Here is a 23,516-nt window from a genome sequence, read left to right on the forward strand (position 1 = left end):
TTGCAAAAATCAGAAGTGGCATATAAGTGTTATAAACAGACACACATACATTTGGGTTGTGTTTTTTTCACTGCATTAGAAGTAGTATGTGCTAAATGCATACAAAGAGCAGGTGATTTGGTAGGGAATCATTTGTGGTATGGCTTCAAGTGTCAACGTAAGGTTAACTGTTTCATGAGTAGTTTTTACAGCATGGTTTTTAGAAAGTAGTGTCACATGCTAGTTAGGTTAGACGGCTATCAAAATAGGAAAATATTCAACAACGCTTTGTTCAAGTCAGAACAACTTTTATAGTTAGTTTTCATCTAGCTTATTACAGCAGCCAAACGATGACAGCAATAATCGTTGATAAAACCTGCCAACCATTAAATGAATAAAAGTATTATATACGAATTTTTTCATATTGTCAACAATAGCCAGTCATAAATGCCTTAGACGTGCTTGAATCCACAGAGCTACAGCAGCTTTGAATATTTACGTTAGAAAAAGTGCCTCATATGTATGAATATCTACAAAAGCCGACCAGCCACAACGATATTGCTATGAAAGAATTTATATTTCCATTGTCTGGCAAGGATTAAACGTCTGGCATGCCAATATATACACTTTGACCGTGGTATAACTGATTGTTTTTATACATATGAATATATTTGTTTGACTACCATTGGAACATAAAATATTTGATTTGATCACTTGCAAAGAGCTGGCGCGTATATCCTTTGAATTGTGTTTTACACTTGTATGGCTTGATTACAAGAGAAAAAATGAAAAAAATTACACAAAAAATGCTCACTTTAAGAGCCGTTTACGAAAATACGATAACATGTTTTTTTAATTGTTGATTTTTTGAAGTTCTTTAAAACAAAAAAAAAATCAATTCAACTTCATACCATATAGTAATTTTCTCATCATACATATCTGTCAGTACTTTCGCAAGTGTCAAATTGCGCCTGTAAATGTGAATATTAACATTAATTGCAAAATTTCCAATTAAAATGCCCTGCATAAGCGCCTAATGGTATGCAATATTGCAATTAAATATGCACATATGTATAACGCACACGTGTAGCGAACATACTCGATAGCACCAAACAAGCTTAAAGACACCTACGTGACGCGCGCAAGTACTTCTTAGCGCTAACCTTAGCTGTCACTTACTTTGATCTTACGTTTTTTCATATAATTTTTGTAATCGAATGCTTGCTTGCTTACTGCTTGCTTTTCCATACATTTTGTTATTAGCAAAAGTGTCAATTTGTGGAGCGCGCATATTTTCTCGCTGAAATGCAGTCAAATCAAGCATGCTTGCGTTAAGTTGAGCAAGTGGCGCGGCAAATACACGCAGTTGAAATGGTTTGATATAAATCATTTGAATGAAAGGCAGAATTGCTGCATTCTAAACAACTTGCGGTATTTGGTATTACTCGCATTTTTCGCATTTCTCTCACATATATGATTGTGGCTTTCTTTTGACATTTCTATGATAGCCTTAGCAGTTGTGCGAGTTTGACAGCGCATGCAACGCTGCATTGATGTTTGATTTGACAGTTGCAATATTATTTGTGGTTTGTGAAGGAAAATTGCTAGATAGTGCTCTTTCAAATGCTAGTACGGGTGCTTCTTTAGGTTTGTGGAATATGTTTTCTGCAAGGTTGTTTGATACTTGATAACAGTAATGACTTGTGGTTTGTAGGGAAAACGAATTCAAAGAGAGTTTTCAAAGTTTGTGGAACATAACTGTTGAATGTGGAATGCAATTATTAAATGTGGAGCTTAATTGCTAAATACAGACTATGCTTACTGCTAAGCGCTTGCATATCATTTAATATTTTTGTAATTTTTAATGTTGTGGAACGTATTTTTTTCAAAGTTACGCTTACTATTTTTTGTAAATAATTTACTTTTAGGTCTTTAACAGTAAAATTTTGAAAGCAGCGCTCATTTCTCACGCCACATCTTCTATTTTCTCCATTAATTAGTCTGTCTACAGTTCGAACATAACGCTTGGTATGAGTAATTTTTCTCGCCGCATCTTGTGGCATGAGTAATTTTTACTATCAACAGCGTAACTAACGGGTCATATACATATGCCTTGTGTTAGTGCAGCAACCAGCATATGTCCTGTGTGCCGTACCCAGTCACCACCCCCGACACTCACCTGACATTGCAACATATTTTAATTGCCATTGTCGTTGCCGTTAGCTGTGTGACTTTTGTTGTTTTCGCTACACACCCATTTTCGCTTTTCGCCAACCGAACTAATGTCGCAATACCCTTCATGCCGTCGTACTTAATTACAAACTAATTAGCTCAAATAAAATATTTTCGTATTGTTTTTTTTTTTTTGTTTTTGATTCTTTTTCGACTTGTGGCAACACACGGCGAATATGGAGAAATGCGCAAAAAAAAAGTAAAAAAGGAAAGACAAAAATTGGCAAACAAATAAGAGTGAAGACATGTATGCATGCACTGTGTGGCAGGATAGCGGCCAAATCATTGAAAATGTCGAAGACAAAGTTTTCGCTGCTGGCGGCTGATTTGGTTTGTGCGATTGTCTCGATGACTGCGGGGCTGTTTGTCAGGCGCATAGTACTTACTTACATGTATACATGTAATAACTGTATTGCAGCGAAAAAGTTATTGTTGTACCCCTGCAATAATGATGTTGTTGTGAGAAATTTACAACAAGCGAACTTGTTTACCGATATGTGTGCGTGCATGCAACATATGAGAGGCACACATACATAAACATAAAATTGAATAGGAAGCAGAAGCTACAGTGGGACGAATTACGAGCGCAATTCTTATAGATATACATACAAACACAGCTATAAGCATATATACATATGCACTACAAGATTATCATTACTTAGCGGCTCAACAGTCGGTTGCTTAAATGAATTTTCGTGTGGATCTGCATTTCTCTCTCGTTTTTTTGCTTTTGTTTTTGTACGAAAAAACTTTGCACCAATAAGTTTTTATTTGCGATGTAATGAGGTTTGCCAAAGTGATTTGCATGTGTGCGAATGCGGGCAAGAGAAGAAGTAGAAAAAAACGCCGTATTTAATTCGCTTAATGAAGAAATATAGTGGCCTTTTAGGGGCGAAAATTTGTGCAAATTTTAATTGGAAAGTCATTAAGTGAGTGTTGCATGCATGCGGCAAATTGCGGTATGTAAATGTCAAAGTGCAACAAAGTTTTTGAGCGAAAGTTCGCAGTTGCGAGATAAGAAATTGAAATTTAAAATAAAAGAAAAGAAATTAAAAAAAATGAATTAATTGGAGGTAAAAAGCTGTGAAGTAATTAAAAAAAAAAAAAATAAAATAAAAAATTAAAAAAAAAATTAAACAAAAAATAAAATAATAAATAAATATAAAAAATGAATTTTAAATATTAATTGCAAAATTATTAAATAAAAACTGTTGAAATGTTTTAAAAAATTTAAAGTAAAATTCAAGTCTTTTTCAAAAAGTTTCCACTCTCAATTGGTGCTAAATCATAGAATAGCAAATACAAGTTCAAATATAAATATAGAAAACTGCACAATTTAAAGGCAACAAAAGCAAAATTCCATTTGCAATAAAATTTAAAATTATATTAGAAAAAGTATAAATCTTTTAAAAATCTCTAATAAATCAACAGCTAATGAGTCAATGCGGCCGCAAAATTTATCAAAAACTTCAAAAGTCGACCGCAGCTAAGATATATATACACATACATATATACATATATGTACGGCGAACGAACAAACACTTTCGAGAAGAATCAATTTATTTATTTTTATTGCTTTAGTGCTCTTGAAATAACAGAAATTATATACATATGAAAAAAAGAAATCATAAACAACAATAATATATAAAGAAAATCAAAATCCAGCAACAATAACATTTATATGGCACGCATTCAACATTTTATTGAGATTTTCGATCACCTTGCCATCGCTTTGTCATTAAAATGCAAAATTAAATTTTTAAATGGACTCAATGAATTTCATATACAGAGGTATGTTTATGTGTGTGTTTCACTGGCATTGTTTTTGTGTAGCTATAGCGCACGACAGCTAGACAACTTGAGCAAACAAAAATTAAAACAAAACGGCGAAAAAGTGAAATTGACAAGCGCATGATTTTATGACTGCTGCTGCGGCGGCGGGGCTAACACCCACATGCCACATTGGTCGACGGCTCAATGTGGAATTTTAATGGCTCAGTTTTTAGAATATGAAAAGAAAATCGATGCGTATAGGCTTGTGTGGGAAATTAAGCAAGTAATATGTGGCTATATACAATATATTAGCCACAGTTGATAAAAGAAAACACAAGTTAGTAAATAAATAAGTGAGTTATAAATGAAAAAGCAAGCTCAAACTGCAAAAAACATGAGAGATAAGCTGTGAAAAATGCATGCTGTAAAACTAATGTTGCCATTAGTTAATTTATTTATGTTTAATAATTTTTTTTAGAAACTTGTTTCGCGCCGAATTCATTTTATGACTTTCTGAAGCATGTATGCACACTTTTGGTATAAAAATTGTTAATCCACGCTTATTTTAACAAATTTGTAGCAAAATGATATTGCGGCGAATTCAATTTTTTTTCTAATCTACCCAAAACATATTTGTACAACACTGTGCAACTGATATTTATAAAAATTCGCGTTTTTCTTTTAATAAAATATCATTTATTATTAGATTTTGTATGAATTTTCACGCTTGTGCTAGTTCGAAATACATTATACACTCTATTGTTGTCGGCTGCATATATTCAAATTGTTGCTGTTTTTGTAATACGCATTCTTGTACGCTCTATTTTTACTTTGTTGTTGTTTTTGTGAATGTGTCATACTTGCAGTGAGTGCCATCGCCGCCAACAATATTCGATTTTTCATTTTAATGCAGTGCTACGCAAGAATCAGGCCAACAAAATTTATCTATGTAAGTTTTCACACAGGTATGTTTGTATATGTCGTCGTTGCGTGTGCATTTCGGTTGCTCTAAGTAGCAATGCCTTGCAGACACATAGTGACTGACACGCATACTAAACTGCTAATATCTCTATTATACATTTTTTTTTGCTTTTGTCAGTCATCTAACTTGTTGTTATAGATGAAAGGCAGCTAAAGTAGCGTATTAAGAAACTTAAGAAAAACAAAAAGAAAAACTGATTAAGAAGCCGCGTGCCTAGCAGCTAGCCCTTCATCACCGACCCCACGCAATTTTACATATGTACATATATATATTTTTCTCTGTCTGCGTCTGCAGTTCTCTTTAATTTGTGTAGGTGTTTAGCTTTATGTATGTATTAGCCAAGCGTAACTCACTTTGATAGTCATATTAGCTGTGTGAATTGAAAATTTTGTAGGGGGTCAATACACTTGCAGACCACTAATGCGTTTGCTAATTTATTTGTCGTCTTTGGGTCTCCTTTGTTCTTTCGATATAGTCTTTTTTTATATGCGTCTGCTGTTAATGTGTGGATTTGTGTTTATTTATTAGTCTTGCTGTTTGAAATTGGTTTGGATTATGTGTTTTGCTTAGCGCTAGTTTTATTATTTTATTAAAAAAAGAAAATAAATTATTAGCTTCTGTATAAAACAGTGTTCTTTTACTTTATGCAAGCGAGTATGTAAATTATGGCAATATTATTAGTATTTCATATACGAATTTCAGTAAAACACAATGCGGCGAATTCACATTTATATTAAAATATGCTTGGAAATGATACTAAGTGTTTAAATTTGGGGGTTCCGGCAATATTTATATACTAAAAGAAAATTTAGTATGCGGCGAATTTAAGTTTGCAACAAAAATTGCAAAAACTTAGATTGTTAGTGTTGAAAACGGCAAAACATTTAGTTATTGCGTCATTTCAGAAATTTGGCAATGCGGCGAATTCCTTTTCTGTGTCTAAGCAAGTGTAAATTTGTTAAAAAGCATGCAATTCCCTTGGCATATTAACTTCTTAAAGTTATTTGTTCGCGGCGAATTCGTTGTGATGCTAGTTATAATTTTTTTTTATATTTCATGCCCACTATAGGTACCAATTATATTAAAAAACAAACGACATACACATACATATGTACTTTTTATGTCTGAGCAAGTGCAAAAAATATATTAAAAAAGATTTGCTTCTCACTAATTGCAAGCAAACACTTGCAGTTAATTGCCAAATAAGTTAAGTGAAGCGAATGTACAAAAGTAAACATATGTTGCAATTATCCTCTACAGGCACAGACGGTCAACAAGACAAAAGAATTGATTTTTGTAAACTCTTCACTGACTGTCTGTATGTGTCGAAGATGATTGGCTAACCTTTTCGTGTTTGAACGCCGTAAAGTATACTTTCACATACAACTTAAGGCAAATGTCAATATTATTAACAAATGTTGGTGTTAATACAATAGAAAAGCAAGGATATAGGGTAATAAAACGTAGCAAGCAACAGTTATATGAACAAAGAGCGTATTGTATGGGAGAGGACAGAAAACTGTCCTAATAAAATAATAGGAATAAGATCTCTTTTATACAAAAAAAAAAACACACACACACACACACACAACAACACGAAATGAAGCGTAGAATTGTCTTTGGCATAGAAAAGTATACGACGAATGAACGAAAACCCTTAAATAATACAGTATAGGTAGAGACGTAAGCAGGGCAAACAATGCCACACAACACTTAAGCTATTATGTAGGCGGTGACTACTTTGGGTGCAAGGCATGTGGCATGCGACAAGTGGCAGTAGTTGAACGAAGAGCATATAAAAAGGCGCAAAAAGGGTTCATTACGAGCACTTGCAACGAGGAAAGTAAAAGTAAAGGCTTTCAAACAAAAAAAAAATGAAAAAAGATACTTCTACCCAGCAAGCGAAAGGACAACGAAAATAGCTCGGTTGACCGACAGTGGTCAGTTAGGCTGTGTGGTGGGTAAACGGAGTTATAACTTTCGACTCCATGACATTTTTCAGTGCGTGTCCCAGCCTGTATTTATGCTACATACAAGACAGCAGCATTCATTGCATACATGCAGGCGCTATACACTGTGGCAGCTCTGCTTAGACTGTTAATGCGAAGCAGACAAAGGACGCAGCATTGCGTGGCGCAGCCACTTGAGTGTTAGTCTGCTTTTTTCTAAAATTTTTGTGACCTTTTTTATTGCGAGTGCAACGGCGCAACCCTCAGTTTGTGCACTCGTTCCGTGGAATGTTGCCGGCCATTGGACTTGAACTTTCAGGAAAATGGCAGTGGTGTGGGTGGAGCGCCCATTTAATGACAGCATGTGTGTTTGGTCTGCGCTGACCAACTATCGAGACTTTTGCCCCGGTCGATGGAGTTGCTGCAGCTTATAATTTGGTGTAGATTAACAGCACCAACAGCTGTGCGGCCCCTTCTTTGCGCTAACAAAGATGAAAGCGAAAACTCTAATAATTTGTTAATGTTTTGTCACCGGCCAGCAGTGTGTGGGACTTTAAAAATTTTGCTATTTGCTATCCGATGGAGGTATTTAAAAGCACATGTGCGCATTAAGTACTCGTATGTTTAGGCATTTGGGCATTAAGGAAGAAAAATGTGAAAAATGATTTGCGACACAAAAAGGGTTTAATTACTTAAAAGCCTGTCATGGTCACATGTCTGAGGAATGGTAGCAAGTATTTATTTATGCATATATAAGACTTTCAGGCAAATCTGTTAATTAAGTTAACACATAGTCATACATAAGTCGCCATTGCATATGTTTGTGTGAGCAAAAATAAAAAAAAAAATTATATTTTTGTAGCATATTTGCTATTATAAAAACATGACAGTTCTCATAAATACTTCGCGGCGAATTCGTTATTTAGCTTTTAAAGCTTTTTTAATATTGTATTCTTAATTATTTTTGGTTTCTGCACTATTTTTGCAAAAATATGGTGAAGCGAATTTGCGGCGAATTCATATTTTTATTTCTAACAAATTTTAATCAGTATTGCTGTGAAAGTATGTATATTTGGTGTGATTTTACTAAAAAACATTTCCGGCGAATTCATATTTTTATATAGTACACATTTTTAACCATAATAATTGGAAATTAACTTGTTTGAAGTAATTTTTTGATAGTTTAAAAACAAATTTTTAACGGCGAATTTGTATCAACTTATTTATTTTGATTGATCGTTTCAATGCTACCGTGATTTGCACAGCTTTTCAATTTCCAACCATTCTCTCACTATTTTTCTCAACATGGCTGAAACTTTCCGTCTGACTGCATAACACCACTTTAAATTGTTCCAACTCTTTCGCCTTATGTATGTATGTATGTATATATAAATTTTGTTTAAAAATTTGTACCCTTTGCTTCATACAACAATTGCTGCCTTTGAAGTTATTGTTGTTATTGTTAGGAGTGCGTGATTTTTTTCTTATTTCCTATAGTTGTTATTGCAATGGTGCGGGGGCGAGCGCCAACATCTCAGCGCCAAATGTTTTAAGCGTCAATGATTTTTTAATTGTAATTGTTAGAAATTATAACAGTAAAGGGATGAAATACTGGAGTTTGAACGCTACAGTTTTAGAAAGGTATATAATCACAATTTCGTGCTCAGTTGAGAATGAGAAGGCAAGAAAAAAAAAACAACAAAAAAGAGTGTGCGTTACGTTGACGTATGCGCTGATGTATGCATAATTGGCGTCAGCTGCAATGCCTGCAATGATTTAACGCAAATTTTTTTTTCTCTCGTTTGACTTGCCACTTGTTTCAACCATTTTGCCTGCCTATTCGCCTGCTTTCCTACTACGCTATGCAGCTTGAAGCGTTGGTATTGCCTTAATTTAAAGCATACTTAAAGACTTAATATTGCTTGTTGTTGCTGTTTTTTTCAATTTTATTTCAATTTCGATTGCATTTTGCTGGCCTAAGTGTGCATACACAATGACTTTTCGAATTTTCAATTAACATCAAAGTAGCCGAGTTCAAAGCGGTAGCCGTGCATATTTTTGAGGTGCAAAGATTAAACTATTTGATGGCAGTAAGGTGAATATTGTATGGAAATTTCGAATCATTTTAATTGTACTTTTTAAATAACGAAATTTCATATTAAAAAGGCGATTTTTGCTTGAATTTGTGGTTATGCGCCTAAATGTATGCAAATAAAAAATTAAAAACCTTTATATTTCTTGCTGGGTGTGTATGAAATACTGAAAATGATTCAGGTAGCATAATTTATATTTGAAACTTGCTATCTTTTTATAAAAAATATTATTTTTCAAAAAAAGAAAATTCAAAAACATAATTTTTAAATATTTTTTTTAATTTTTTGTATAATTAATTGTATTAAAATTTTTGTTGTATAAATATTTTTTTCTGCTTTTTTCTAAAAAATAGTTTTTTAAAAATATTTTTCTATCAAACTATCCCTATATTTTAAACGTAAAACCACACTATATCTCTTATTGTCTACTGTCTATTGTCTACTCTCCTTCTTTTCGCCTTTATAAAGCAAATACTCGCCCATTGCGTACCTGCACTGCCAGGCAGCCATAAATCCGCCAACTGTCAACTGTCAAACTATTAACAAATTTAAATTATTTTCCTATAAATGCGTGCAGCTCAAACCATTTCTGCGTGCTTAACAATAAATATTCGCAACAATTGACGATGGCATACGAAAGAGCACTGTCAAGTCGTTACATTCTGCCTATGAAAGGTAGTGGTATAGTGATTGGAGGTTGATTGTTGACTGAAAAATTGCACATTTCCGTTTGAAAAGTAAAGTTGGTGTAATGACAGTAGGGTGTTGACTATGCGAGAGTGTGTGTATGGTGAAACCGCAAGCGGAAATAACTTGAAAGGTGCAATTTTGATTGTGTTATTGAGCCCAAGCAATATTTAAATATTAATCTATATTTTAAATGAAAAAGAGGCATACATTTAGGCGCTGAATACTTTAGAAACTAATAAAAATGTATATACAATGGTATATCATACTCAGATGACTCAGATTTCGACTAATCTTGCAGCATATGCGAAAAAATAAAATTGAAAAAATCTACTTTTCAAAATTTACTTGCTACTTGAGCACAGCCTATTTGTTTCAATATTTTTAACGCCACTTACTGGTATAACTATGCTTATCTCTGGGTATATTTACGCACATCTGCGTCGCTACAAGCGTGTCAACGTTGGCTCGACGCCAATTATTGGGGTCAGCGTGCGAAAAAAGTAGATATATTGATGTACAGACACACATTATGTTAGCTGGTATGCCTTTAGCTTAAAATATTTATGTGTGGTGTATGCAGCTCTCTCCATTATATTTACTACCTATGGACCGATATGTGTGTAGGTATTTACGTTTTGACACAAAGGATCAGCGACAAGGTGTTAAGTGTTGGTAATTAATTTAATTTGCAGTCAGCGACAGTAAGGGTGTAAATAATGGAGTGAGAGTAATGCAGCTAAATAGAGTGGGGTATGAATGTACGTTTAAGACAGCTAAGTACATATTAATATGTATGTTAAACTGAGACTTTATGCAAGAAATGCTTGAAATTGTTAAGCGGGCTTGTATTGAAAATTTGAAATGAATTAATTAATCTAGTTGAAAGTGAATTTGAACATTTTCTTAAAAAAAATATTTGTACTTAAGGAATATTTATAATTAATTATAAATAATTTAATTAAAAAGCAAAAGGGAATGTGTCTTGTTAAAATTGGATTGTATTGGCGTTCAGTTTGTTAAAAGCATATTTTAGTATTTTATATAAGTATGTACATATATCAGTGTGTATGTATGCATGTCATTAAAAATCAAAGCTAATAAAAATTTGCACAATTTTATGTTGTTGGCAAATTGGCATTTGGCCAAAGCGTAGCCAATCGGTGCAATGTGTGCAAAAACAAACAAACCAGCAAAATACATAACGGTAGTGCAAACGAGTCGCATAGTTGGCGACAAAGGAGGGACGTTTTTTGTTTTTGTTGTAAATGAAGAGAAGCTCATCAAAGTGCAGGACACTGCGTGGCGGGCCGAAAATTAGCTAACAAAGTGTGCAACAACAGCAACAAGCGCATAATATTTAATAACAAATCTGTTGAGGTGGGTGTGTGGGGTAGTGAGAAAAGTGGCAAATAAATTAAAAAATAATAAAGAAATAATAAAAAAACTAAAGAAAACTAAATAAAGTAAAAAATAAAAATATCAAAATAATCAAATTAAAATATAGAAAGAAATAATAAAATAACTACAATAATTAATAAAAATACATTTTGTAAAAAAATATAAAAATTAAATAAAAATAAAAATTAAATCTAAAAATTTAAAAAAAAAATAAAAAAAAAATAAATAATAAAAGATTTAAACAAAAATAAACACCGAAGCATCATTAACACTTTTCAAATATTTATGCCATTTCTGTGTTGTTGTTGTTATTTTTATAGCACTCGCCATTTGGAGGTGGTTCCCAAGTGTGAATGTGCGCGTCTACTGGCTATTTCTTCTAGTTTTTGTTTTTAATTTGATTTTTCTATCGCCTTGCTCATTAGAAAATCCATTCGAAATTCTACATAAATTTCTGTGTAATTATTTATGTCGAAATATTTTCGAATAGCGCTCAATGCAGCGCAACAACGTTCGCAAAAAAATACCATATTGAAGGCGGCGCAATGCGCGTGATTTTTATTAGCCGCTTGTGCTAAAGCTGTGAAATGTTGTGGTGTATTTAATAAAATTTATTGCACAATATTTATTTTGCGCAAATTTTCATTTGACAATTCGTAATTGTTTTTGTTGCTGCAATTCGCAAATTTTGATTTTTATTATGCATTGCTAATTTCATGTTTGATTCTATGGCTGCTTTGATGATGTCTGACATGCCATTGCATGTTGTTGGCCTTCACTGTGTGTGTGCTTGGTTTTTTGATTTTCCGTTTGATTGCATTTGCAGGTAAATTAATTAAGTTGAATTTCGGGTATGTAATAAATAAGGTTTTGGTTGAAAAATATTAATTTATACGCGAGAGTTTTTGTGGCGATTTGATTGGATTACGGCGATGACAAGGACGCTGGGAGTGGAAAATTTTCGATTGGAAGGAGAAAATTGAATATGGAATGTCTGTAGCAGGGAGTGTAGATTATTTTAAGTATTTAATATGTAAAAAAAATATTTTTTAAAAATTTATAAAAAAATAAATACAAAATTTGAAAATTACAAATTTTTTATTGATAAGTTTTTTAGAAAATGCTGAGAAAATGTTTCATCAGCATACTAAAATATTATGATTGTAAAAATAACTCTTCTCTGCTTATCAGCATGAAGTCACCGAGGCGTCCAGCATGCAGTCAGTGAAAAAATAGTTTTCTAGCGCGTAAAAATACCTGCATGCGGTTGACAGCTGTCATCCTACACAAGCACTAACAAAGATACCTACCAACTCTATCTACTATGCGCTAACCTGTGCGTCATCGCTACGCTTACAACCTGTCACCGCGCTGTTGCGCTGTCAAAACTTTACGCCAAAAGCATGATTTAAATTTTGTTAATATTATATTTGTAATGTACTCACCTTTCTTCGGTATGAGCGATTTGAGCAGCATCACAGCGTTATCATCACAGCCCCAGGCGTGCATTTTGCGATAGCTGTCACGTCCCTTCTCGGTCAGCTTATCCCACGGCTTCGGTTTGGACAACAACTCCGAGACGGTGCCCTGCGACAGGCCGAGTATGTACTTGGCGAACAACCGCTGTCCGATATTGTGCACCGATAACAGTTCACGTATGCGTCGCGAGATATGCAATGTGTCCAGCGGCTGATTGGCATACTTATCCATATTGTAGCGTAGCATTTCCTGCAGTTTAGCCTCCATTGGATCGCTTTTTGGTATAAGCGATTCACCGAGGCGTCCAGCCATCGAAGCGCCAGGCGGCAACTGCAAATCGTCGGCGAAGCGGAAGTGACCGCGTTCCTGAAACTGGAATGGTAGCGCATGCAAGTAGCCGGGTGGCAGGTGGGGATGCTGTTGTGCAGCCATTGCAGCGGCAGCCATGGCGGCGGCGCTGTTCGCATTCGCATTTGGTGTGCCGCATAATGTGTTATTGTTGTCCTCCATTAGCGACTTGGCGCTGCCGTTGAGCACAGCGTGTTGTTCATCGCGTGCATCCTGCGCATGGGACGCGCTTGTATTGGCTGATAACTCGTGATTGCTGTTGTTGCCGCTGTGCAACGCATCCATGTTGGACTTGTGATGGACCTCGGCGGCGCTGAGATGTGGCTGATGCAGGTGATGATGTGGCGGCATTGGTGGTGGTGGCGGTGCTGTTGCGCCAATTGTGTTGCCTTGCTGCGCATGATGGCTATGATGTAGATGATGTGGTGGTGGCAGCAGGCCATCTGTACGTAGAGAGGAGGAAGAAGAAGAACAAGAAGTGGTTGGTGTTGATGAGAATGTGGAATTAACTAATTGGCTGAGCAGCGCAGTGGACGAAGGTCCATGTTGCTGCGTAGCGGCGGCATTTTGTTGCTGCTGCTGTTGGTGTTGTTGTTGCTGCTGCTGTTGTTGGTGCAGGTGATGCTGTTGCATGTGATGTGGCATAAATGTGGAGTGCTGGTGTTGATGCATAGCAAGATGGTGCTGATGTGGTGGCAACGGCGGTGGCGGCAAACGATGCGACAACTGATTGGCAAACATATTATTGGCGTTTGACATTTTATTGGTAATGGCGCTGGCGCCGCTGCTGTTGCTGTTGCTGCCGCTATTATTAGTGGTGGGCGTGGGCATTTTGAAGCCGCGCCAATAAGAGCTCACCAACTCTTCGCCTAGCAATGTGCCAAAGGCATCAACATTGTCATCGAAGCAGGCGACTGCTGCAGCGGCAGCGGCGGCGGCAGCAGCTGCAGTGGAATCGGCAACATGCTGTTGCAACGCTTGCAATTCGGATTTCTGCACGGTTTCATTGCTACCAGCAGGCTCCAAAGCGTCCACGTCGATTGTGGGCGGCTGCATGTCAGCGTTCACTTCGGCAGTTGCATTGTCATATGCCGTGTGACTTTCGCGCTCAAGTGATTCAGTATCGGCGTGCGCCGGCATGTTGACGCTAAGCGCTTCGGCATCGTCATCGTCATCGACAATTTCGATTTTTGGTATTTTTGGCATGTCAGACAATTCTGCAATTTGCGTTGCAGGCGACGCTTCATCGTCGTCGTCGTTTACTAAACTGTTGTTGCCACTGGGCGCGATTTCGTCGCCATCGGCGTCGGCGTCTGCATTATTCATTTCTTGTCTGGCTGGAACGGCTGCTCCTGTGGAGCACAGAGCAAACAGACACAGCACACAAAAATGTTGTTGTCAACAACAAATTTCAAATTCAATACACAAATAGTTAATGTAGTGGGTTAAAGGATAACGACAGTTGTTTATGGTATTTTTATGAGGTTCGAAAATATTTGAAATATTTTGGCTTTGGTTGATTGGAAAACGTGAAAAAATAAACGAAAGTTTTTAAAGTTGAAATAAATATACATTTCTTTATAAAATTTAATGTACTTTATATATAATTATATTAAATTTTATATTTATTTTATGTGTAAATAATTTAAATTTAATTTTTATCTTTGAACAAATTTATTTTTTATATTATTTATTATTAACTTTTGATTTTATTTATTTTTGATTATTTTTATATTTAAATTTATATTTTATTTGTAATTTGATTTAAATTTGTTTTGATGAAGCAAAAAAATATATAATTTTTTTTTGAAAAAAAAAATTGTTTTAATTTTTTTATTTTATTATTAATATATATTTATTTATTTTTATTATTTTTTATTTTATTATTATTATTTATTTATTTATTTTTATTTTATTATTTTTTTATTATATTATAATTATTATTTTTTTATTATTTATATATTTGTTATGTTATCTTTGTTTAATAATTTGGTTTTTTGACACGATCTAATTTTAATTTTTTTTTTAATTTTTTGCCATTTTTGTAAGTCTGCCAAATAGTTTGCGCCAATAATTTAAAATTTTCCTTGTTAATTTCGCTAGATTTTGCCAATGCATGAAATTTTGCCGAATTTAGTGTACAAACGCTTGCAACATGTTGCAGCAACATTTGCTTGCTTTTCAAATTGTTGCTAATTTTCGCCTGCAGTTTCGAAATTTTTCGTTGCTAGCTATTTTTACTCAATTTATTTATATATTTTATTGTTTTTGTTCTTGTTTTTTTTTGCATACGCGCTAGGAATGCTAAGGAAAATACACATCAGCAACAAGCATGCACCAACAGCCATAAACTTAGTCAATCATATTTATGTGGTATGTAAAAATAAGGCAGCATTTGTTGTTGTTGTATTTTTTCTATATATAAACTTAGGTTTGTATAATTATGTTTGTTTGTAAAGAAGTGAGTAGGCAAAGCAGAGGAGTAGGAGTTGTTAAGCGCATATGTTTCAATGGTTATTTACTATTGTTGTTGTTGTTATACAATTTGATTTTCTTTCAGTATTTTTTTTTCTGATAAACATGTTTGCCAATAACTGTATCGTTTTATGATTGTCATTACGATCGTTGTTGTTAGCGCCAATTTGCGCAGACCGCGCGATTGCGCCAGTGTTGACACAGCACACAGCGACGGGCCATAAACTGCTTGGCGCCACTTTTTCACCCTTTGCAATTGTACCGCTCGCGCTAGCGGACGTAGACCGCGTACGCCTCTTCCATGGCAGTACTTTAGCGTATCGATGTGTGGTTATAGCTATTGGCAGCGGGCGCCAAACGGTCTTCTTATGTGTGTGTTTCTTTTTGAAAATTCTTGTGTTTGTTTGTTTATTTTTTCTCTTTTTTTTGCAAGCGTACAGCACCAGCACCACAACACATGCGCAAGCAACACCTTTGCACCACAATTGATGTATTTGTTGTCTCTACGCTAATTTTTTCAGATTTTTTCAAATTTTGTTTTTGTAATGCTTGTTTCTCGCCAAGTAAATGACAGTAATATTTATATTTATTGTCTGATTTAAATATGTGTGCATGTATTTGTTTAACTTTATATATTACTCATGTTGTGCTCGTTGTTTGTATACGCTTAATTTAATTGTTGACTTTTTAATATTGAAAAATCATAAATGTGAAAATTATAATATTTTTTTTGGGGGTCTTCAGTGATTTATTTGCTTGTTTACACGTGTTTGGCGTGAGTGCAAAATTAGTTGCATGCTACAGTGGTGCTTAAAAGTGATGTGATATGTGGTATAGAAATCGAAAAATGTTCTAGAAAAAATTTAAGATAACTAATCACCAAGGTTTGAGTGGAGACAAAAAATTCAAAAATTAAATAAATTAATTTATTAAATCAGTAAAAAAATTATAAAATTGTAGTGAATAATCAAATGTACTAGAACCAAAATGAAATAATTAACCAATAAAAAAATATTATTAAAATTGAAACTTATTTTTTTAAATAATTCATATAAAAATTACAAAAAATAAAATAAAAAACGAATCAAGAAAATAATTAAGAAAATTAAATAATGAACTTATAAAGGGCTATTAAATTTAGTATCATTAAAAAAATTTTAATAAAAGAAAATAGTAAACAGAAAAAAATAAAATAAATAATAATACGGATAAATTAATAAAAAAATGAACAAAATTAAACAAAACTTAGAATAATATTCATAATTTGCTAAAAAAATATAAAATAATATTATTAATAAAAGTCAAATGAAAACATTAAATAATAAAATAAATACAAAAAAAAAAAATAAATGTATTAATAATATTAAAATTATTATTTAATAATTATTATTTTTTTTAATTACAAAATTAAATTTTATTATAATTTTTTTATATTTTTTTAAATGGTATAACAAATAATAATAAAAAGTATTTTTTTACTTTAATTTTAAAGTAATCAAATTATATTATTTAATAATATTATTAAACCCTCAAGTTTAAGCCTGATACAAGCAACAACAGCAGCAAAATGTGTATATATAAAGAATTTCCGTGTAATAAAACACTTAAATACACACTTATATATTAAAACATTAAACAAAAAATAGCAAACAAGTGAATCAGAAGATAATAAACAAATAAATTCATAAATACTTGTGTAAAGATACTCGATACAATATAAATGTGCAACAGATATCACCGCAGATAAGCGCAAGGTGAAGTGTTAAGCAAGCAGAAGAATAAGAAAATGTGTAAACACACACACACATACAAATAACAAATAATGCATATAAGAACTTACCCTCGGCAGCATTGGCGGCGGCCGCCAACGCTTTGGTGCCCTCAAGCAGTAATTCCTGGAATTTGTTCGGATCATTGGCGCACGCGGCAGCGGCGGCGGCTGCAGCAGCAGCAATAGCCGATTGCTGACTAATCACGTCCAAATCGAGTGGGCTGCTGCTGTGTGAAAGAAAATATAGATTTAAATTTTAGATAACGGTTTTGTAGCAGTGTGTTGTAATAGAAAAGAAATATTTCCAACTAAGCCTTGCAATTGTTTTTGTTATTTTTTTGTTTTGCATAATAGCCCTTCAACAACTCAAGTGGCCGTGAAGATTTTGAACAATTTGCTATGCTTAGAGACAAATATTTTTTAAGTTTGGGAAACGCTGTCATTTCAAACTTTAAGACTCACTGATTTTCCTTTTTGATTTGTAGCTCGTCAACTTGTGTTGTTTCAAGTGTTGTTGCTGTTGTTGTGCTGCCATTGTTTTCATCATGTGTCGCTGTTTTTGTTGTGTTTGTTGATGCATTTTCATCTTCTTCTACTGCTGTCGCTGCATTCAACTGCTCACATTCGCGATCAGCTGCGAAATCAGCTTTAGCATCTGTGGCGTCATTCGACTCAGTTGTTGCTGTTGTGGTGGTTAAATCAATTTTGTCAACCGCTGCCTCAGCGTCAGCAGTAGTGTCAACAACTGCTGCACTATCCTCATCATCATCATCTTCATCATCGACATTGTGTACAACATTGTGTGTCGCTGGCGCAGCAGCGACAACTGTTGTTGTTTCTACTAATGAGTTGGCTTCACTGTGCGCAGCATTGATTTGTTCCCTATCGAGACGCGATTCTAGGCGCATTATGTGCTGACGCTTCACTTCTAAGTGATCTTCAAGTCGTTGTATTTGTGTGAGTTGTGTTTGTTCGAGTGTGCGCAGGCGTTGTACCTCTTCGATAAGTGCTTTAATCTGGAAGTAATTGAGGGAGAACTATTAGTAAAGAAAGAAAGCAGTGGGCGGTTTATAATATGGTGGGAATATTATAATTTTAATAAGAATATCATATTTTATTTATGTAATCTTTACACATTACATGTAATAACGCTTGATTACAATGCTGTAAAATATGAAAGCAAATTTCATTTGAACATATTAAGCGTATATAAACGCAATTTTCAATTTCGTGTCGATTTTAGTTATAATGATTACATTTTATTTGTAATCACGTTGGTAATATGTACGTGAATAACAAAAATATATAATATTACTGTAACTAAAATGATTTTAAACATTTTTTGTAGTAATCTTAAAATAATGATTACAAGTAATCACAATGTAATCATTGCAAATAATCATTATATGTAATCATTACTTCTAATTTTTAAAACTAAAGAGTATTGTTATATAAAAAAACCAATAATTTCACTGTGCATTAAATTAAACGCAGATAAATTTACACTACTCCAGCCTGTTGTACGCATTCTGAGCAAGACACTTCAAATCAGCGCATGTAGAATGCAAAAACAGCACCACAAGCGCCAAATTTTCGTTCATCAATTAAAAACCGCCCCAAAATAAAATAAAATTAATTTCAAGTACATAATAGCAACAACACATTTGTAGCTGTGGTTCTGCGCCTGTCATTAAAAAATCATGCACGCCCAAAATACAACAACAATAGCGAAAAATCAAGACCTACAAGCAGGCGCATAATAAAAGCAATAACAAGCATATGTAGCCAACATTCCTACAAGTCGTAAAATCGTGCACACACTCTTGTGTCTTATAGAAACCGTTAAAAACTTTGTCTAGCCTTTGACGTTATTCGAAAATTCTCAATATCAGAGCAGAGAATTTACAAAATCACATATGTACATATGACAAACAGCTACACATATTTAAGCGCCTTGGGGCTTGTTTGGTGTTGTTGTTGCTTTTTGCAAACTGAAGAAAAATTCCCCTGTCAAATTTGCCAATTATCATATTTGCATCAACACAAAACACCGGCAAACTCATTTATGCAGGCACACATGCATATATGTATATATTGTACATATATTATAGATGTGTATGCTTGTGTGTTACGGTGGAAAACTTTATGAAAATTGCATCAACAAACAACGCACGAAGAATGTGGTGTCAGACGCCGGTATAAAGGTATAGCTTTGTGTTGAGTGAGACCTACACCATCCTTTAGGAAGCTTTAGTGAATTTAATATATAACTCAAATATTGACTTATTTTTTAACTCAAATTGTCTCTTGAGTTTGAGTGAAAAAATGAGTAGCTTATTTTTTTACACGAAATTTATTTCTTTTTAACCTAAAAATACCGAAAACTGTATTAAAAAATTAGAGGATCTGTCGATAGCTCTAACAAAGCTCACTTGTTCTTACAAAAATTGCAGAAAAATAGCGAAGTCCCCTCATCATCCAACCCATCTACATTCGCACATGTCTCTGCTACACGCAACAATGTTTCGCATACCCTTCAAAAATATTTATAGACTCGTAAATTTCATATTGAATTACACCGCAAGTGGTTATTATTTGTTGAAGCAATTTTTACTACATACACATCCAAGAACCTTTATGTAATATATATTTTCTTATGACTACCCCACACCCTTACTCTCGTCGCTAACAAAATTAATAATATTGTTGCCTTTTGTAGCGAGCGTTTGTCGAATTTTATGAATATGCATGCTGCCAACCCTATAAGTATGCTAAGAAAATTGTAACCTAACATAGTAACCCATACAGCTGCGCGCACAGCACCTCCCTCCCAACACCAAGGTGGTGAAATTTTAACCTTTCGCTTTGGCTCATAAAAATCTCTTTACAACCGAAGATGATTTGTTTGTTGCTGTTGTTAGCTGCATATGATTTCGCCGCTGCCGTGATTGTATTATTTTATGTTTACCCGCACACACGTACGTATACAAATGTAGAAATATGAATGCTTACTAAACTCCACACATACTATCAATGCTACACGCGCAAATACGCTGCAGCGTTGCTTTTGCGCCTTTTGTGTAATGTGAGGATGTCTAATCAATTAATTTATTATGCCTGGCGGTTGTTTTTCTCTTATTTGCTCTTACCTATATGTAGTTATGTACATTTGTAGCCTCAGCGCGTGTGGTTTTCAACCATATTTGTTGTTTTAAGCACGCGCATTTTATATTAAGCTGTGAATGTGTTTGAGCGCTTGTCGAAATTTAATATTTTTCAATTAAAACTTTTTTACCCATTGTCAATTTATATGAATTTATGGCAGATATACACCACTGCATACAAATATTTTGCGGGCGTCACTTTGTTGTTGTTGTTATTAAGCATATCAATGATACATTGAGATATGGTACTTAGTGCTGATTGCATACCGATTGAGATGATTGCGTGTAGGTGTGATAATTTATGAGGCTGAGGCTTCAAAATAATAGATTATTTTAAAATCTAACAAATTTTTAAGGTTTCGCAGTAAGCAGTTGTGATTTACAAAACACCAATGCAACAAAATAAATGTAGTGTTAACAATAAAGCGCTAAAATTTGTTTTAAAATGTTCGTGCGAGGAAAATAATTAATTTCAACTAAACCAACGTTTCACCAACGGTAACAAAAGTAGTGTTTATGATAACAAGAATTGTTAAATTTAATTTTATAACTAATTAAAAAAAAAAAGTTAATTTTAACTACACCAACGTTTCAACAATGTTATTATAAAAGGTAATAACATAATTTTTTTTATTATATAGTGATTTTATGTGTGTTCTAGATGCTAAACCTTGAAAATAAGTTGATTTTCAGTACACCAATGTGTCACCAATGCTTTAAAAATGTGCTATAACTGTAATAAATGTACATAGCATGAGCCTATAAGTGTTGTAACTGCTAAATATGCACTTTGGTATACACCAACGCTACACCAACGTTTCACCAATATTCGAAAAAATATTTTTTTTTAGTTTTTCAGTTAAATTTAGTATTAAAATGTTTTTATTATTTTTTTAATATATATGTAAATACCTATTTTAATGCTGCTAGTATTTTTTTTATAAAAGCCAGCTGTTATCCTTTCTATTTTTGTAATATTTGTTTTTTTCCATTACTAATTGCATGAAATCCTTATAATGCCTAAAAAGCACACACACACACACGGCGGCACATTAATATCGGTGAAATTACTTAATTTTGTTTGCAAACTTCTTAAATCGTCTTAATGGCGCGCAAACACACACACACACTACATCGCTTGTTTGTGTTAGCAAGCATATGGCGCTACACTGTACATATTTTTCAATGTCCTTGCGACTCTTCTGCCATACATTCGCATTTTTTGCTTACAGCTTTCTTTTAATTGTACACGCATGCTATTCCAACCAAATTTTGTTGCTTTGGAAAAATTGAAAGGCTTAAATCTTCGCAATGTGCCGCCTACATTTTTGTGCTGTCATTTATTTATTTATTCCAAAGGCGATATTTTGTGTGTGAGTGTGTGTTGTAAGCTTTGAAAGGCTTTGCGACGACACTGACGCACATTATCTCCTGTATGGACTTGCCGGTGTATATGTGTGTGCTTTAGTATTGTAAGCACTGTCTGTATGCGATTTTTATTCAATTAATTAAAGCCTTTTCAAAATTCCAAGGCACATGTCGAACGTTGAGCTCATATTGTTGTTGTTGTATTTTGTCTACACTGTTTATATGATTTTTCGCTTTTTATTTATGCATACGGGCATATGAAAGTAAATATATGTGCTGCCTTATTAAGTGCTGCGCTTGTGTGCGTGTCTGTGTGACTGTGTGCTACTTCTTCTCGCTCTTCTTCTTCTTATTTTAACCCTTTTGCTTTCGCTATACTTTGACAAACTGTCAAATGCGTGACTGCCAAAGCTATTTGCGTCTGCTGGGTAGTGGGTAGGCGTGTTAAGTAGTAGCAACAGCGACAGTTTTGTCTTTAATAGAAGTTACAGTTACTTGTCTACACACACACATACATGTACTTTGCTCCCACTCCTTCAACACTCAAACTCCAACAGTTACTCGCTCATATGCTAATGAGTTCATTTGTTGTCTGTGCTGCTGTTGTTGTGTTGTGTTAGTATATGTGCGTTGTTGTGCGTATTGCGCCTTGAAGTATGCTACATATGTCTATATATCGCTTAGTTAGGCAAAATAAATAGAAGTTTTCCGAACTCCGCCGCCAACGTTCGATGCCACAAATGCTTCAGATTTTTAATCAAATCATGTCAACTTTATTTTACCGTTACCGCCTACTGTCTCGTAGCATTTTTACTACTTTTTTGAAGGCTACTCTACAGTGTGCTACTAAAGTGGAGAAATTTATAGCATTTTCGTTTTCTAACTTGCTATTTCATATTTTAATACTTTTCCAATAATAATTTGACTTATGTCAGCAATATATGCATATTAATTTAGTCATTTGTCAAATAATTTTTGACAGTTTCCACCATAAAACAATAAAAACAACTACTTTGTGTTTAATTTTTGCGTAGCTATCGTGCAAAAGTCAATATGTGACAGGCAAAAGCTTTTCTATGCGCTTAATGTGTTCTCGCATACAGCCACACGCGTATTTATATGTACGCTTGCCTGTTTAACGGCCATTACTGACATCAGCACATATGTTTATTATGCGCTTTTAATGCCAACTAATTATGTTTTATCGTTTTTGGTAACATTTTATTGTTTATTGGTAATAATGGCAAACTACATACAACTGTGTAACAAAAATAATAAATAAATAAATCGTATGTGTGCAACAAATTATCATAAATAAATGTATGGTGATTAGTTTAAGTTTGATTTTTGGCGCACATTTGCATTTCAAAGCTTTATATATAGTAGGAATAACAACAACAACATACACAGCAATAAATATTTATTCAGTTAGTTTGCTTACTAGTTGTTGCACATGCGTGATTATTGGTTTACTGCGGCGACTTTTAACTAATGCATGGCTGACACGCGAAATTCGCATACGTGCATATATTATAGGCATGAACGTTGACTGTTGCATGCATGCAAAATGTAAAAAAAACAAATGGCATAGTGAACGGGTTACTTCTTGTTTGTAAGTTGTTTACATGGCTCAAATAGATTTGTCATTTGCCTACGAAACGCATTTGTAACTAAAGTTGGTTGCGTTGGAATGAAATTTATTTATGGTGTTGGTAGGAAAAACATAAATTACAATATCAAAATTACTGTACTAATTTTTTTGCTACTAAATATCTTTTGATTTCGTATTGGTGTAACGTTGGTGTGTTTAGATAA

At 33.9% G+C, this 23,516-nt stretch overlaps 1 protein-coding gene and 1 long non-coding RNA gene across 9 annotated transcripts in view; one reads left to right on the plus strand and one right to left on the minus strand.

Moving 5' to 3' along the window:
- LOC105214617 (uncharacterized) overlaps positions 1–23,516 on the plus strand; it is a 181,674-nt gene that overhangs the window by 22,619 nt on the left and 135,539 nt on the right. The window lies entirely within an intron of this gene.
- LOC105214618 (homeobox protein cut) overlaps positions 1–23,516 on the minus strand; it is a 155,943-nt gene that overhangs the window by 8,239 nt on the left and 124,188 nt on the right. For 2 of the 4 annotated variants that reach the window (XM_011188141.3, XM_054231651.1), the window contains 3 exons: positions 17,632–18,185; positions 17,239–17,396; positions 12,542–14,275 (listed from right to left, as the gene is read on the minus strand). In XM_011188141.3, the coding sequence (XP_011186443.2) occupies positions 12,542–14,275; positions 17,239–17,396; positions 17,632–18,185 (2,446 nt within the window). The remainder of the gene's footprint in view (positions 1–12,541; positions 14,276–17,238; positions 17,397–17,631; positions 18,186–23,516) is intronic. The other 2 variants (XM_029041916.2, XM_029041917.2) reach the window with 2 other exon arrangements.

This window comes from Zeugodacus cucurbitae, chromosome 5 (assembly GCF_028554725.1).
Source record: "Zeugodacus cucurbitae isolate PBARC_wt_2022May chromosome 5, idZeuCucr1.2, whole genome shotgun sequence".
Lineage (NCBI taxonomy): Eukaryota > Metazoa > Arthropoda > Insecta > Diptera > Tephritidae > Zeugodacus > Zeugodacus cucurbitae.